At 37.5% G+C, this 16,435-nt stretch overlaps 1 protein-coding gene across 1 annotated transcript; it reads left to right on the forward strand.

Moving 5' to 3' along the window:
• Positions 1 to 329: 329 nt before the first annotated feature.
• LOC121418967 (lactase-phlorizin hydrolase-like) lies at positions 330 to 15,782 on the forward strand. The gene is made up of 13 exons (XM_041613209.1): positions 330 to 794; positions 1,246 to 1,720; positions 2,055 to 2,616; positions 3,155 to 3,345; positions 5,000 to 5,229; positions 8,246 to 8,720; positions 9,014 to 9,575; positions 9,727 to 9,948; positions 11,405 to 11,625; positions 12,053 to 12,447; positions 12,692 to 12,794; positions 14,645 to 14,858; positions 15,185 to 15,782. The coding sequence occupies exons 1-13, from the start codon at positions 502 to 504 to the stop codon at positions 15,382 to 15,384; spliced, it is 4,143 nt and encodes a 1,380-aa protein (XP_041469143.1). The 5' UTR covers positions 330 to 501; the 3' UTR covers positions 15,385 to 15,782.
• The last annotated feature ends 653 nt before the right edge of the window (positions 15,783 to 16,435 follow it).

Genomic DNA, 16,435 nt, shown 5'->3' on the forward strand with positions numbered 1-16,435 from the left:
GTTAATTACTCATGCATGACTCAACCGATCAATCTCATTTTCTCCCAGGAGTTGTTTAACGGGTGTAGAAAACCACCTACGAAATATAATTTCTCAAAATAATTCCGTTCAAACGTTACAGCAATTTGATTTAGGGGGGACTTACTTTTTTGTTGTATATATATATTTTATAAGTTGCAGACTTTGTCATTGATCTTTTTTAACTGTGATATAACACCAAGTAGGCGCGGTCAGGATTGGATAAGAACAAGGATTAGCTAATCATCACTGATAAAAAAATTGCGATCTCTTTACCAAATATTTCCTAATCTTCCATTTGTTTGGTACATTCTAACAAAACACATCTCATTCGGTGATATCTCTGCTCGGTCATTACAGATATCATTTTTGTCTGACTGAGTAGTATAGGTTTCTGAAATCACCAGTAGGATATTATACAGGCATCACCACACTGGTTGAGATTTATCCAGTCCCTCAATTTTGAAGGCTCAAATTAAGACTATGAGGACGTTGATATTACTTTGTGTTTTGCAGTTGATGCTTGCTGTTTCCGGACAAGACTCCGAACCGGAGTTTGTTTATCCGGATATCTTCAATGACCCGGAGCGAGATGCCTTCTTGTATGGCACTTTCCGTGATGACTTTCTTTGGAGTACATCTACTGCAGCCTATCAGATTGAAGGAGGATGGGATGCGGACGGAAAGGGACCAAGCATCTGGGACACCTTCACGCACGAGCCCGGGAACATCGCTAACAATGACACGGGAGATGTTACATGCGACAGTTACAACAAGTGAGATTTGATAATAAGTATTAGCAATTGAATAAACATGATTTTTCTTCCAACCGTTCTTGTCTGAATGAAGAATGGCAAGGTGTCTGTCTCAAAGTCTCTGATTTGTCTCATGATCGAAGCGCGATAGCTCAGTCGGTAGAGCGGGGGTTTTGGATTCCGGTGACCCGGGTTCGATCCCCACTTGGTGCGCTAGTGCCCTTTGGTATGGCATTTGTCCTCATTACCAGGTCCCTCGGAGAGGACCTTACGCCGTTGGTCCTCTGGATGATTGCTTGCAAGCATTCATGCTTTCTTTTGCAATCGGGTAAAACAAAATCACCTACATCATGCATGTCATTCTGTTTCTCCATCTACAATTTCCTCTTTCATAGTTACAGAGATCTGCACGCCTTCTTCAACTGTCGTGTAGGCCCTTTGTATATCATTTTGATATCAATCTTCATTGCAGGTATATGGATGACATTGCCATCATGAAAGCCATGGGTCTGAAGTACTACCGCTTCTCCATCTCCTGGTCTCGTATTCTCCCAGATGGCACCTTGAACACCATCAACCAGCCCGGTATCGACTACTACAACAACCTATTGAACGCCATGAGGGATGCGGACATCGCTCCAATGGTCACCCTCTATCACTGGGATCTTCCACAGGCCTTACAGGACCAGGGAGGTTGGCAGAATGAATCCGTCATCCAACATTACAGAGACTATGCTGATCTATGCTTCAGTAACTTCGGTGATCGGGTTAAGCTGTGGATCACCTTCAATGAGCCATGGGTGGTGACCATGTTAGGACATGGTACAGGTGACTTTGCTCCCGGTATAGAAGGGGATGGAACCATTACTTACGTGGTGGCACATACTATCATCAAAGCACATGCCAGTGCATACCATGTCTATGACAGCGTTTACCGAGAATCACAGGTAGGGTCCTTTTAAAAGGTCAGAATGATTAATTTCAAAAATTATTTAGATCTGGATAAAGAAATACGGCACGTTACTTTTAGGAATGTCCATGATAAGAATTGGTTATGATGGTCACCAGTTATTATGTCTGTTAAATGGGCTTACACGTAGGCCTAGCCTATCGCCACCGATTGTGACCACTAATTCATTATCATACCATTCTTTGAAATCCAGATGTAAAAAATTGCGCACTCAGTATTAATTAATAATCATATAACTAATTGTTTTTTTATATCATATTATTTGAACTCAAATGTAGTATATACCCAAACTTCTTACATTTTACATTCAGGGAGGAGAGATTGGAATAACTTTGAATTCAGACCACTATGAGCCCGCTGATCCTACCAATCCAACAAACGTTGATGCTGCTGAGAGAGCGTATCAGTTCTATCTAGGTTGGTTTGGGCATCCTATCTTTCTCAATGGGGACTATCCGGAAATCATGAAGACAAAGGTAGCAGAGAAGAGTCTTAGGCAAGGTTTACGTGAATCTCGTTTACCAGAGTTCACCGAGGAAGAGAAGGCGTTTATCGTGAACACTGCTGATTTCCTTGGAATCAACACCTACACCAGCAGTTTAGTGTACCCTGCTCCGTCTATCGCCCAACCGGTGAGCTATTGGATTGATCAAGACGTGCTTCCTCTCAAGGATCTGGAGTGGCCGTCCACGGATCACGAAGGGTTCAGGATTGTACCTTGGGGTATCCGGAGGCTCTTGGGATGGGCTGACAAGGAATACAACGTGCCTATCTACATCACCGAGAATGGCATGGCAACTAATGACACCGATGACCTGAATGATGACAAGAGGGTGAATTACTTCCGGGCTTACATAAATGAAGTTCTCAAAGGTATCAATATCTGATCAAAGGTTTTAGGGCTACATTATATTTTGTCAATGTGTATATCAGAGATAGGATATTATCAGTAATTTCTACCTTTCCTGTTTTGGTCCTGATATGAATTATTCATCTTAACGGATCTTCGTATGATGGTGACATAATTTTCAATTCGTGCGTCTACAGCATAGTGAGCTTATATACTTATTTTGTATGAAAATGTGAAATAATATGCCTAAAAACATGATCAATGAAGAACAATGTAGGAAGAAGTAACGTCCTATCGCATTTTATATCTACCCTTTATTCTTTCTGTCTTAACCATTTGTTTGCGAGTCATGCAGAAGATGTTGTATTTTCTACTTCCAGATAGAACACTTCATTCAATCTTAAGATGATCTTGATGTGTTCTCACATTCTTATGTATGTATAACTAAAACGTTATGGAATGTATCCTAAACATTTTAAAACAGCCCTAAATAACAAAGAGTATTGAAATACAGATTAAGATAAACAATACTCAATGAAAGTAATTAAATTTTCTTTGAAGCTTATCTTTTGGATGATGTTGATGTTCGAGGTTATGTCGCCTGGACCCTCATGGATAACTTTGAATGGGCTGTTGGTTTTACTGAACGATTTGGTCTTCACTACATCGACTTCAACGACCCGAATAGGACCCGCATCCCTAAAAAGTCTGCTACTGCTTTTGCTGAAATTATCGCTAATAATGGATTTAAGGTAAATAACACAAAGATAACAAAGTTACCTGACACAGAAATACATCCCAATGACCATGATGCCGCGAACGAGATATACTAGTATCCATAATTTAAAAAAAAATTATAGCATTTGCACCACTTTTCAGACGGCGTTTTTGGCTGTGGAGTCAACATCAATTTTTTTTACTTAATTTTCATTGATCTATTTTGAATTGATTAGTAATTTCTATCAGTGTAGTATAGTTCAATGGTTGCAGGATTACATATGGGAATCAGGTACCATTCACAATGCGTAAAGATATTTAGGTCACAAAATTGAGGAATAAAAGTCAGTTTGGTTATTAAACTTGGACTATCGAAATCCGCGAAATTCTTATGTCGCCAAGTGTAAAAAGAATGCATTATGTAAGACATTTTGATATTGAACTATTATGTTAAAACATTCAATTTAATTTTGCTTTTTATCAGTCTTCATTATTTATTTCGGTCCTGTAATCACGTGTTATTATTCTTGACTTTATTTCTAGTTCCAGGATGTTAATGAAATTATCGTAGTTTACAGAATGTGGAAAGCACGGGGTTACTTACTGTACTTTTGTAGTCAGATGAATAACTTCAATAGGCGCAGCGGCTATGTACACTAGATAAGATGAATAAAATCTCAGAGCTAAATAGATAAGAAACAAAGTTCGCTACGGAACAAGTCAAACACTAACTGCATCATGTGACACACCCACACACACCCACACAGACACACACACACATATATATATATATATATAAATATGTAAATGGGATAAATTATACATTTACAACAGCTTTGGCAACTCTTGTATTTAAATATATGAAAGAAATGAATGAAGAGAAGGCGTAGCTTAAATCGAGGTTCCCCAGAGCTACCTGCCCTTTTTTGGGAAAAATTAGTGATGCCGAAATATATATCTATGCAGGACTCTTAACCGCAGCAAAAAGAAAAAAAACTACCTTGTACTGTATTGATGCACACTTCATCAAATGTTGCACATTATTATTAACCAAAAAACACAAAACTTCATAATGTTAACCCTTTTACTTCAACCGATTCTGTGTTGAGTTTGGAAATGAAATATCAGATTATTTGTTCACATGACAATATTACAAAACCGTATCTACAGGTCCCATTGTATGGTTACAAGAGGCATGCGGTATTTGAACTAATTCATATATTTTCATATTTTATTGGGGGGGGGGGGGTGCTTGCGGTTTCGTGGTGTGTCGTATTGGATGACCGCTTGAATTGCTACTGACCCATTTTGAATAACAGCCCAAACATGTTTTAATAGTCAGTAAAGTTCAAAGTGTGATATTTCTCTATAATTATGTAAATATATTAATGATGGACAACCATTATAAAGATTAACGAAAAGCTAAATTCTCAATGAGATTCATAAATCATGTCTGAAGTTACGTGCGAAGGAATCTTGAAGGGTAGAAGAAGTCGCGCATGCGTGCATAATTAAGTAACTCGGTTAGTTAAAAGTAGTGCTTAACACTTTTAACATCAGGGGTGAAGTTCGGCAGTTTTTCGGCAGCATTATTAAGCATCATCATCAAAGTGCGGAAACATGCCTTTCAAATTCTTACAAGGACTTTTGTTCTTATTTCTGAGTTTTTTGTATTCTGCTGCTTCGCAGGAGGTTGAATTTGTGTACCCTGATTACTGGAACGACCCTGATCGAGATGCTTTCCTTTACGGCACCTTCCCCGAAGGTTTCATCTGGAGTTCAGCGACGTCCTCGTACCAGATCGAAGGAGCTTGGGATACAGATGGGAAGGGGGAAAATATCTGGGATAGATTCACTCACGTAGGAGGAAACGTATACAACAACGATACAGGAGATGTAGCATGTGATAGCTATCATAAGTAAGTTCTTTAACCCGTTACGACTGGATGTCTTTCGAGACTTATTTAAATTACAAATAACGCCGTTATGATGCCGTCGATTTCATCAAGGTTTCACAAGCGTAACCCCGGGGTGGGATGTTGATTCATCCATGAAGGAAGAAAGGTATAGCGTGATGGCTATCATAAGTATTTTAAACTGCCTACACACTCTTTGTTTCTGGTGATTGAATATGTTAAATAAAAAGAATAACATAGGATTTAAAAAAAAGGAACAAGTGTAGAAATTTCAAGTCCAAATTAAAGAGTGAATAGTAAAAAAACCAGAATTTCTTAAAAACATCCATTTGATTCGGTTAAGAATTACAAAATACGACAGCATGAAAATTCTTCATCCATCTGATATATATTTTTTTCTCTTTGTTCCTATCTTATATTTGGGGAGGAGGAATGGTCTGTACAAATCATAATTCATGTTTCAAGGAAAAACTATTAGTTTTTCATGTTATAGATGAAATCATTTTTTCCCTTTAAAATACTTATACCTTGGTCACATTTGCTCTACGGCGGCCGTACGGCGAGTCGGAAACAGCCGTTTTATTAATTTTGATTCAAACCACCTATAGGTGGACAAAAAAATGTTAAAACGGCTGTTTTAAACTCGCCGTACGGCCGCCGTAGAACAAATGTGACCATGGTATAAGGATAGTACTCACAGAAAGTACCTCCCATACTTTTAAAGGATTTTCTTCATTTTATACAGGCCTATAAGTTTTATAACAAAACACACTGAAATATCTAAAAAGATGATTAATTTCAAGTTCTAGAATTTTTTTTTCTAGAATCTTAAAGGTTGTATCAGATCTTTTTAACAATCAAGAATTATTCGAAATGTTTCTTTTCATTTCCATGTAGTGTCCTTTTCACGCTTGCAATACCATTTTTGGTACAAATAAATAATTATCCTCTTTAAGGGTGTATTATTTCATGGCCCAGCCCCATTAATCTCGCCCGTTTTAATTTGACTTTAATTAAAAACATCTTTCCATTCATTGCAGAATGATATAATAGTACTTGATAAAAGTATAATGGCACCTTTATTCTTTGTGAGAAGATCCTATCTTTCTTGTTAAAGTACTCACACCCTCTTTTTTTATCTCGCTTTTGATCTGTAATAGAATTAATTTGACTGATATTGGATGTTTCATGTTAGCCTGATAACAGATACATACATGCATGTGCTACTTTTCTTTGTTGAAGTGTCAGTTCTCTTCTTAATAAGTGATCATCTCCCTTTCTTTCGAAATCATACCCCTAATTTTAAACGACTGTTCATAACAAGGCTTGCTCAGAAGGCCCTTTCGCAATTAATATTACGTGAAACATTATTAAGAGACATTTTGAAGCTCTGATTGCCCCTTCAAAAAGATGTTTTGGAACACCTTCGCTCATTCACTTGATGGATAAAATGTTATGCAAAAGGACTAAAATGTTGTAAAACAAGAAGGTGGGTAGTAGATCACTTGAATTTTTTTGTACGTTACCACCTTTAGCATAATAACGCTTGACTTTTTTTGGCCCCGAAATTTTGAAAATTTCATCTTACTCGTACTGCTTGAACCAAATTCATGTTATTGGGTTACTCCCCTCAACGCAAACAGCGTTGTCGGTAAGAACTAAAAAAAAAAAACTTTTTTTTTAGATATTTGGTGCTGCTGTGTTTGCCTTACGAAACAGTAGTTTTTCTTTATTTTTTTATTGCCAGGTCCGACTATTTTATTATTTTGCCAACTAATGGTTAACGCAGCTAACCAATGATTAATAACATGTTAAGTTTGGTAACAAACGAGGAATAAGTAAATATTTGTATCCGCTGTGTCGCCCATTGATCTGTTTGCGAATAAACACTTTAAATGGGGGCGACCGGGCGAACATCGATAAACAAATTTCTTACATTTTCAGAACTTAAAAGAAATCAAAGATAATCTTATAGTCAGTTGAAATTACGCTGGATAAATACAAATATTTAAGAGGCATACGAGTTGATCATTATCAAGTTTAAAATGCATAGGGAGCGAGATAAGAGAGCTACGAATATTTGATAAATCTTGTTTTGTTAGATCTTGAAACTGTTCAGTAATTTTCATAATGTCATTTTTTTTCATTGTTAAAATGATTAATGCTAACACGAAATATTTATTTAGCACTTAAGGAAGAACATACTTTTGCGCCGGCAGAGTTCATGTAAAGAAGTTTACATTACTTTTCTTCTCTCAGGTAATCACTGAATTATACAACTATTCTTTATTATTATTTTTGTAGAAAAAGGGTACATGCTAATTATTGAAAAGGAAACACGAACTTTGCAAGTTCGATCCACCATTGTCCACTATTCAATAACTTTTATATTTGTTTGATCATGATGGTAAAGTGTTCTTTAAAAAATCAATGATGACTTAAAAAAACTTTTAGAACGCCCTCTGATGATCAGTTGTACTGGCAAAATATCAAACTAAGCACTTTTTTTTTCTCTAAGATTATAGAGGATTCTAAATTCGGGTCAATAGTTCCATAAAGTCCTGTAAATTAAGGCGTAAACAACTTTATAATTATGCCTATATACATATTATGTTTCATACACACTTCACACACACATACACCCACACACACGTACTCACTAACAGATTTTCAAAATGACCCCTAAAGCTATTTGTCAGAAATTGCCAATTCATGTACGCTATTCCCACCTTCTTCCTGGTACATTTAATTCCAATGGGAAGTATTAAACAGGTCCCGATTTATCAAAAATAATATCTAGATAGCACAAAAACCAACATTCTGAAAATAATAATAATAAAAATATTTAAAAAATATCTAATTCCCTTAATAATTTGTTGCCCCTTTTCTTTATAAATTTGTACCACGTTTATTCTGGTCGTGCTTTGCTATGTACATCTATATAGTTGAGTGAAAGCTTATTATTCTATAGCTCCCTTTTCCATTAGTAACCAACCTCTCTCTTTGCCCGACATTGCAGCTATAAGGAAGATGTTGCTCTGATGAAGGCCATGGGTTTAGAATACTATCGCTTCTCCATCTCCTGGGCGCGCATCCTTCCTAATGGAACCATAAACAACATCAACGAGCCTGGTATCGCTTTCTACAATAACCTAATCGATGAGATGGCTGCGAATGGTGTTAAGGCTATGGTCACCCTCTACCACTGGGATCTTCCTCAAGCTCTGCAGGACATTGGTGGATGGGATACCCCAGACATCGTACAGCATTTCAAAGACTATGCCGAGCTCTGCTTTCAGAGGTTCGGGGATCGAGTCCCTCTGTGGATCACATTCAATGAACCTTGGATCGTGTCTCTCTTCGGGTATGGTACCGGACAGTTTGCTCCAGGAATCTCAGAGATTGCAGCGGCTCCTTACAGAGCCACCCACAATATCCTTAAATCCCATGCCGAAGCCTACCACGTATACAATGACACCTACAGACTTAGCCAGGTATTTACACAATTCTTTCGTAAAGACAGTCGAAACTTTCACGTTCTTTTGATATGGTGATGACCACAATAATGCCTGAATAATACAACCACATTTCTTTCCCCGTCCCAATCTTATTTTCTGTGATCATTAAGTATTATTTACTTTTTTATGAAGATGACATTTTGTTTTATTCTGTTTGATATTATGATGTTTTGTTCTAAAATACAAGCAATGAAGCTTCAAGCATACCATGCTTTTGACAAACATTCCATGACGACTCTTTGAACAGTATTTATGATCTTTTCTTACAGGGAGGAGAAATTGGAATAACTCTGAACTCTGATTGGTCAGAACCACTGGACAGGACGAACCAGACCAGTTTGGATGCATCTGATAGAGCTCTTCAGTTCAACCTTGGTTGGTTTGCTCATCCAGTCTTCAAAGGTGACTACCCTGAGATCATGAAGACCAAGATCGCCAAGAAGAGCGCTGCCCAAGGATTCAACGAATCTCGACTGCCTGAATTCACAGCAGAAGAGATAGAAAGGATTATAGGAACTAGTGACTTCTTTGGTTTGAATCATTATACTTCTAACTATGCATTCGCTGTCCCAGAATACCTTTCCAACCCTCCCAGCTACTGGACCGATTCAGATGTGGGTTCATACCAGGATCAAAGTTGGCCTGGTTCTGGATCTAGCTGGTTGAAGATCGTTCCATGGGGCCTTCGCAATCTTGTGAATTGGATCTATGAAGAGTATGGAGTACCCATCTACGTGACGGAGAATGGCGTTTCCACATCTGACATCTACGAACTTGATGACGAAATCAGACAAAACTATTACAGAGCTTACATCAACGAACTCCTAAAGGGTAATAAACATAACAATATCTTATAGGCATATTGCATTTCGAATTCAATATAATACAGGGCCTACCCCAAACACACTGAAAATATTGTTCTTGTATATTGAACAAGTCATTATACAGTTTTCCACCGCTCTATCTCCCTCTCCCTTTTCAGCTATCAATATGGACGGCGTTGACGTCAGAGGCTATACAGCATGGTCACTTCTGGATAACTTCGAGTGGGCTTCTGGTTACAGCGAACGTTTCGGACTTCATTACGTCAACTTCTCAGATCCAGCTCGACCTCGAGAAGCCAAACAATCATCTCGCGTTTTTGCAGAGATCATATCCAACAATGGCTTTATCCAAGATGAGCAAGTCGCTACACCTGCCAATGGTAATTTTCTTGGACTTGGTTTTTCTATATTTTGTCAATATAGGTGACTATGGCGTATACTAATTCTTTGTAGACTGTGGATCAAAATTTTGTACTTGAAATATGGAACTTTTACTTCACGTCAATGCATGATCATATTTTAACTTATTCATGTTATTGGGCATGTAATAATCTCTTTTGTAAGCATAAACCGTGGACTTACTATTAATTGTGTTGTCCAAACAACCTGAAATCTATTGAGAACATCCCAGTCCTAAGTAAGTGCATTCCATGATCAATTCCTGCTCCCTACAAACCATCGAGTAGAAAGCCGAATGACATATGCCCCGACAGACATAAATTTACACACATATAACAATTTCATAAATAAATAAATCCTCGCTAATGAATGGCATCAATGCACCAAGTACACCACCGCCATCGCGCGGTGAAAACCAGCGACGTCGTCACCTTGTACTGTGACGAGCTGTATGATGATACAGTGTTATCGGAATAGTTGCCATAATAAAAAAAACAATAGGAAGGCCTCACAAAGAACTATCCCTGACTAACATAGGGAATATACCAATAAATCCACTTTATTCTAGATACTCGCTTAAAAAAAATGGTAGAGTATTTCAAATACTTCCCTTCAAATGCAAAACGTGCTTGGTCATGAGAGCTACTGCCGCACAGTGTGAAGAAAATGTTCGCCTATAGGGCAAACGGTATACATGTAATTGGTCGGGAGTGTGTGATACAACCTATTATACTTTTAAAGGGCAAACTTCCATAGCGTATTTACTTAAAGGTCAAGTCCACCTCAGAAAAATGTTGATTTAAATCAATAGAAAAAAATCAGACAAGCACAATGCTGAAAATTTCATCAAAATCGGATGTAAAATAAGAAAGTTATGACATTTCAAAGTTTCACTTATTTTCAACAAAATAGTTATATGAACGAGCCAGTTACATCCAAATGAGAGAGCCGATGACGTCACTCACTCACTATTTTTTTGTTTTTTATTGTTTGAATTATACAATATTTCAATTTTTACGAATTTGATGATTAGGACCTCTGCCTGAAGCACAAAATGTTAAAATAATGGAATTCCACGTGTGCAGGGAGGAATGAAACTTCATTTCACATGACAATGACGAGAAAATCAAAATATTTCATATTTCATATGATAAAATACAAAAGAAATAGTGAGTGAGTGATGTCATCAACTCTCTCATTTGGATGTAACTGGCTCGTTCATACAACTATTTTGTTGAAAATAAGCGAAACTTTAAATGCCATAACTTTCTTATTTTACATCCGATTTTGATGAAATTTTCAGTGTTATGCTTGTTGAATTTTTCTCTTTTTATTCAAATCAAGTTTTTGTTGGGGTGGACTTGTCCTTTAATACTGTGTAAGGTATCTTGATATTTCAATCTTATTGAAGAACTGTTCATACCACCACCGTTTCAGAGCTTGACACCGAAGGAATCATCCTGACCTGTACGGACACCGAAATGATTGTAGAGATTCCCAAGACTCTTCTAACTGGTGGCATGGTTGGTACCGATGTCCGTTTTGCCTTGGCGCCTGAAGACGATGAGGACTGCTGGGGAGTCGATGAAGTCAATGAATTCAACATGGACATCATTGAACTCACTACCAACCTCACAGGTTGTGGGACATCAGTATCGGTAATCATCATTCTTTTTATTACTTTGTTGTTTTTTGCTTAAGGAATAATGAACATACTAGTCCACCAACCTCTGATTGCCTCGAAGATCCTTATGGTATGAGCCATGACAGGTCCATCAATGCCGAAGAATTCCCGGTTTAGTTAGATTCGGTTCGATCATCGAAGTTATGTTGGTCATTACATTTTGCGGGAACTATTTAAATTAATCAGGTTATCATGCAGTGTGGGGAACATTACTCGGTAGTCTGGCCATGATAGGGAAGGAGAAAAAGATATGCCATCAAAACCTAAAACACCGTGTCCAGGAGTGAAATTAAGTAATCATCAGATAATATGCTCGTAACGAGTCTTGTGCCTTCCTCTGTTTCTATCTAATTTCTATATGTAGACAATAACCACAATTTCTTGGTAACTTTTTTTTCCAGGAATCTGCATCCGAAGAAACTTACACGAATCAAGTGGTCAGCCGTTACGGAGACGGGATCATCAGCCGTCTGTATGCCGTTGATATACCGTTGACGTGTTCGTACAACAGAAGCAAACGCGTGGAATCCGTACGCTACCAGTTGAGCGACTACACCATCGATAAGACTCTCGAGGAGAAAGGAGAATATTCTTTCTCTTTCGAGCTCTACACCGATGATTCTTACAATGAAGTGGTCGAACGATATCCTCTGGTGATTGGACTCAACGAGGACCTCTACTTCGCTGCATCAGTGACGTCACTCGATGGAACTCTTGATCTGAGCATTCGATCATGCCGGGCAACACCCATGTCCCAATACGAGGATGACATTCGTTATGATTTCATCGTAGATGGGTAAGTGACGCGCAATGTTTTAATGATTTTTACGAGATCAAAGAAACGTAGTTGTACAATGTTCAAATTCCATTAAAGAAACTAAACAACGATACATCGCAAGGTGACTGAATTAATTCTTGTCCTGTGTGTAACGGTAGGATTTACATTTCCAATAATTCATATATAGAGAATAAATCTTCTTTTATAGTGGTTATTTTATGTTACCGAATAATAAATTTGTTATTCTTTTGCCCCTTTTCAGTTGTTCAGCGGATGGAATCGATACCAACATCACAAGACTAGATGATGGACATCGGGTCGGAGTTGAAATGAATACCTTCCGGTTCATTGATCAAGGAGATTTTGTAAGTCGCACGGCATCAATCAATCCACCAATTGACATTTTTGTAATGCAAACACGCGTCAATACCTTGACAGGACGATGTCCATGCACCAGGGGCGTCGATCCATTTTTCAGATTGGGGGGGGGCAAAATCATGAAACGCGCACATAGGCCTATCGTACACACACACACACACCCTCACCCCCCCCAACACACACATATATATATATAGATATATATATATAAATATGTCATGAGAAAGAGACACATATCTCACAAACAAATTAATGCGAGCGCGAAGCGCGAGCTGAAATTTTTTAGTATACTGTCGTGAAAACAGGAAAAAGGCACCTCTTTATAGGACTTTTTGTAGTAACTCATGAGGAGGATGCATATCTCACTACACAGATAATGCGAGTACCGAGAGCGAGCATAAATTTCTTTATATTCTGACCTGAAAGCTTGATATTCTAAGCATTTTTGTACCAATAAATAAGACAGGTATCTAGAAGAACAATAGATGCGAGGGCGAAGCGCGAGCTGAAAATTTTTACATTCCAATTGGAAAAGCTGACATTTTGAGCACGACTTTAAATAAAGAACGAGTTGTGTATCTCAATCTCGCTTGCTGATTTCTTTGTAACATTACAATCTCATTTTATTTTTGCACTTATACGGAATTATTGGGGGGGGGCAAAACGATATGTTTGCCCCCCCCCAATATTTTCATTGGTGGGGCGATCGCCCCCCTGCCCCCCCGGATCGACGCCTCTGCCATGCACTATAATTAAGCTCTCAACAATGTATTAGTGTGTATGCAATGTTATCTTTCTACATGGATTTCATTGTACCAATACTACCAACTTTATAAAACTTTATAATAACAGTAGGGTCTGTGACTCGAATTATTTTTTAATTCAAAATGTAAAACATGTGTATTTGCTCATTTCATTTCTTTGATGTGACATCAATCAACAGTTATTTTCCGTCTCACCGTATATTGCATTTCTGTACATTTTTTAGGGGTTCACATTGTTCCATCGATATAGACAGTCTACCAAGTAGTTAAAGGACAAGTCCACCCCCAACAAAAACTTGATTTGAATAAAAAGAGAAAAATTCAACAAGCACAACACTGAAAATTTCATCAAAATCGGATTTAAATAAGAAAGTTATGGCATTTTCAAGTTTCGCTTACTTTCAACAAAACAGTTTTATGAACGAGCCAGTTACATCCAAATGAGAGAGCTGATGACATCACTCACTCACTATTTCTTTTGTATTTTATTATATGAAATATGAAATATTTTGATTTTCTCGTCATTGTCATGTGAAATGAAGTTTCAGTCCTACCTAAACAAGTGGAATTCCATTATTTTAACATTTTGTGCTTCAGGCAAGGAGGTCCTAATTGTCAAATTCGTAAAAATTGAAATATTGTATAATTCAAACAATAAAAAACAAAAGAAATAGTCAGTGAGTGACATCATCGAGTCTCTCATTTGGATGTAACAGGCTCGTTCATACAACTATTTTGTTAAAAATTAGCGAAATTTTGAAATGTCATAACTTTCTTATTTTACATCCGATTTTGATGAAATTTTCAGCATTGTACTTGTCTGATTTTTCTCTATTGATTGAAATCAACATTTTTCTGAGGTGGACTTGACCTTTAAGATTGGGGAGACATTTGCATTACAAAACATTTGCCAAGCCCGAAAAGAGAGATATATGTATAAAAAAGGATAACGGTCGACAATTTCATTATAAAACATTTAGTTCTCTCGGGAGTTTGTATGGCCTTGTATTGATGTTGGGGATAATTTTTTTTGTAAAACCTGTAATTGATCTTTTACTTTTTTAACTGTTCAGGTTTACATTCATTGCAACCTGTTGGTCTGTGACTCGGAGAACACGGATTCTGTCTGTAACGATGACAACTGTGAAAGCGATGCAGCAAGTCGCAGACGTCGTGATGTTAGTATCAACGAACAAAATACAAGACGCTTTACCCGTGGGCCGATTCGCCTCGTTCGTGCGGCTCCGGAGAAGAAAACAATCTCACGTCTGCAGTTCAATGAAAACGGTAATTTTGGGCATATCCATTTGAATGTGTAGCTAGAGCAGGGAAACGATTTACGAAATGACTTGTCGGACGTTTTATCTGACAATGGCTGTTAAGTCACGAACGTGTTTGATGTCATCAAAACAAATGATATTCTAAGTCGAGGCTTGTGGAAACTCATATCTAAAAATTGCTTGTCATAATTTGTGATAAGTTAGCCTCGACTCGGTAATTTGCACAATACAATATTTTTTTAGTACAGCTTACTCGTATGATAATTTCAATTGTACATTTTGTATTCATTATCTTTCTTGTCACATTTTTTTCCCTCTACCATTTCAAAACAGATACACCTGGTCTTGCACCATCTCAGACCACTTTCAACCCCTGGATAATCGCTTCGGCTGCCATGGCAATGGTTGTCATGCTATTGGTTGCTATGATGTTCATGGTAATGCGAAAGTTGAACAAAATGACAGCAGCACCTTCACGACGTGAATGCCTCAAAGAAGAGTCTGCACATCTCTTGTCCGATGACCAAGAATGACGTCATCATTCCATACTGATCAACAGAACAACCCTCAAATTTAGAATTTAATAACATAGTTTTTTCGTATATGTTATGTTAAAACAACAACTGGATACATGGATGGCTAGCGAGTGTTTAAATTCTGAAAATACAACAAATATAATATATATATATGTTCTTTGACCATTCAACTAACATGCCGTTGATTTTTAGCGTTAGTTACAACTGGTTAAAAAAGCCAAAAGAAGAATACATATATTTCATCATCAATTATCTTTATGTAAATGATGAATAATACTAAACGATTACCCATAATAATAAAAAAAGCAACGGAACTGTGTAGTTAACATTTCTTCTTGTAGAATAATGAAAGGTAGGATTGATACATTTTTTGAATAAAAAAAGTAAATAACCAATTTGAAGTCATTAATTATTCATTCTGATAATGAGACAGGGATAGTGGAATAAGAGAGCGGTTGAGAGAGAGAGAGAGAGAGAGAAAGACGAGGGAGGGGCGGAGATAATTACAACCGAATCGATAAGCACATGAGCGTTCAGAATATGTGTGTGTGTTTTAGAAAAAGGGCGAAATTCGCGAAGGAAATTGGTAGGTTCATGGAATATTATCCCGTATTTATAGTAAAAGATTTTGCGCGATTTAAAAATTACTTTTTGAAGAACATATTTTCTTCGGTTGCACTTGTTCAGGGGATAAAATGTGCGTGTATCATCGGACCCCACTGACGTTCGTTAACTTCCCAGATCATGCTCGACCCCGATAAACCAAACGATCAGCCTGTGAAGTCGCACAGATCATATCTAAAACTGGCTTTATCAAAGACGAACAAATCACTACACCTGAAAATTGTTGGTACCTCTTCTTGGAAAGTTCAAACTTGAAGTTGAAACTTATGTACAGAGAGATGGGGACCAAAATATGAGCGAGCACTTGTTTCTTCTTTTTGCTGCATTCACTTGCCTTCAAATGCCTTGTAAGACATATTCCAAAATATCAATGATAGTTTATATTATGTGTGTGTGTGTGGGGGGGGGGGTGACATAACCGGAT

The sequence above is a fragment of the Lytechinus variegatus genome, chromosome 7 (genome assembly GCF_018143015.1).
Source record: "Lytechinus variegatus isolate NC3 chromosome 7, Lvar_3.0, whole genome shotgun sequence".
Taxonomy (NCBI): domain Eukaryota; kingdom Metazoa; phylum Echinodermata; class Echinoidea; order Temnopleuroida; family Toxopneustidae; genus Lytechinus; species Lytechinus variegatus.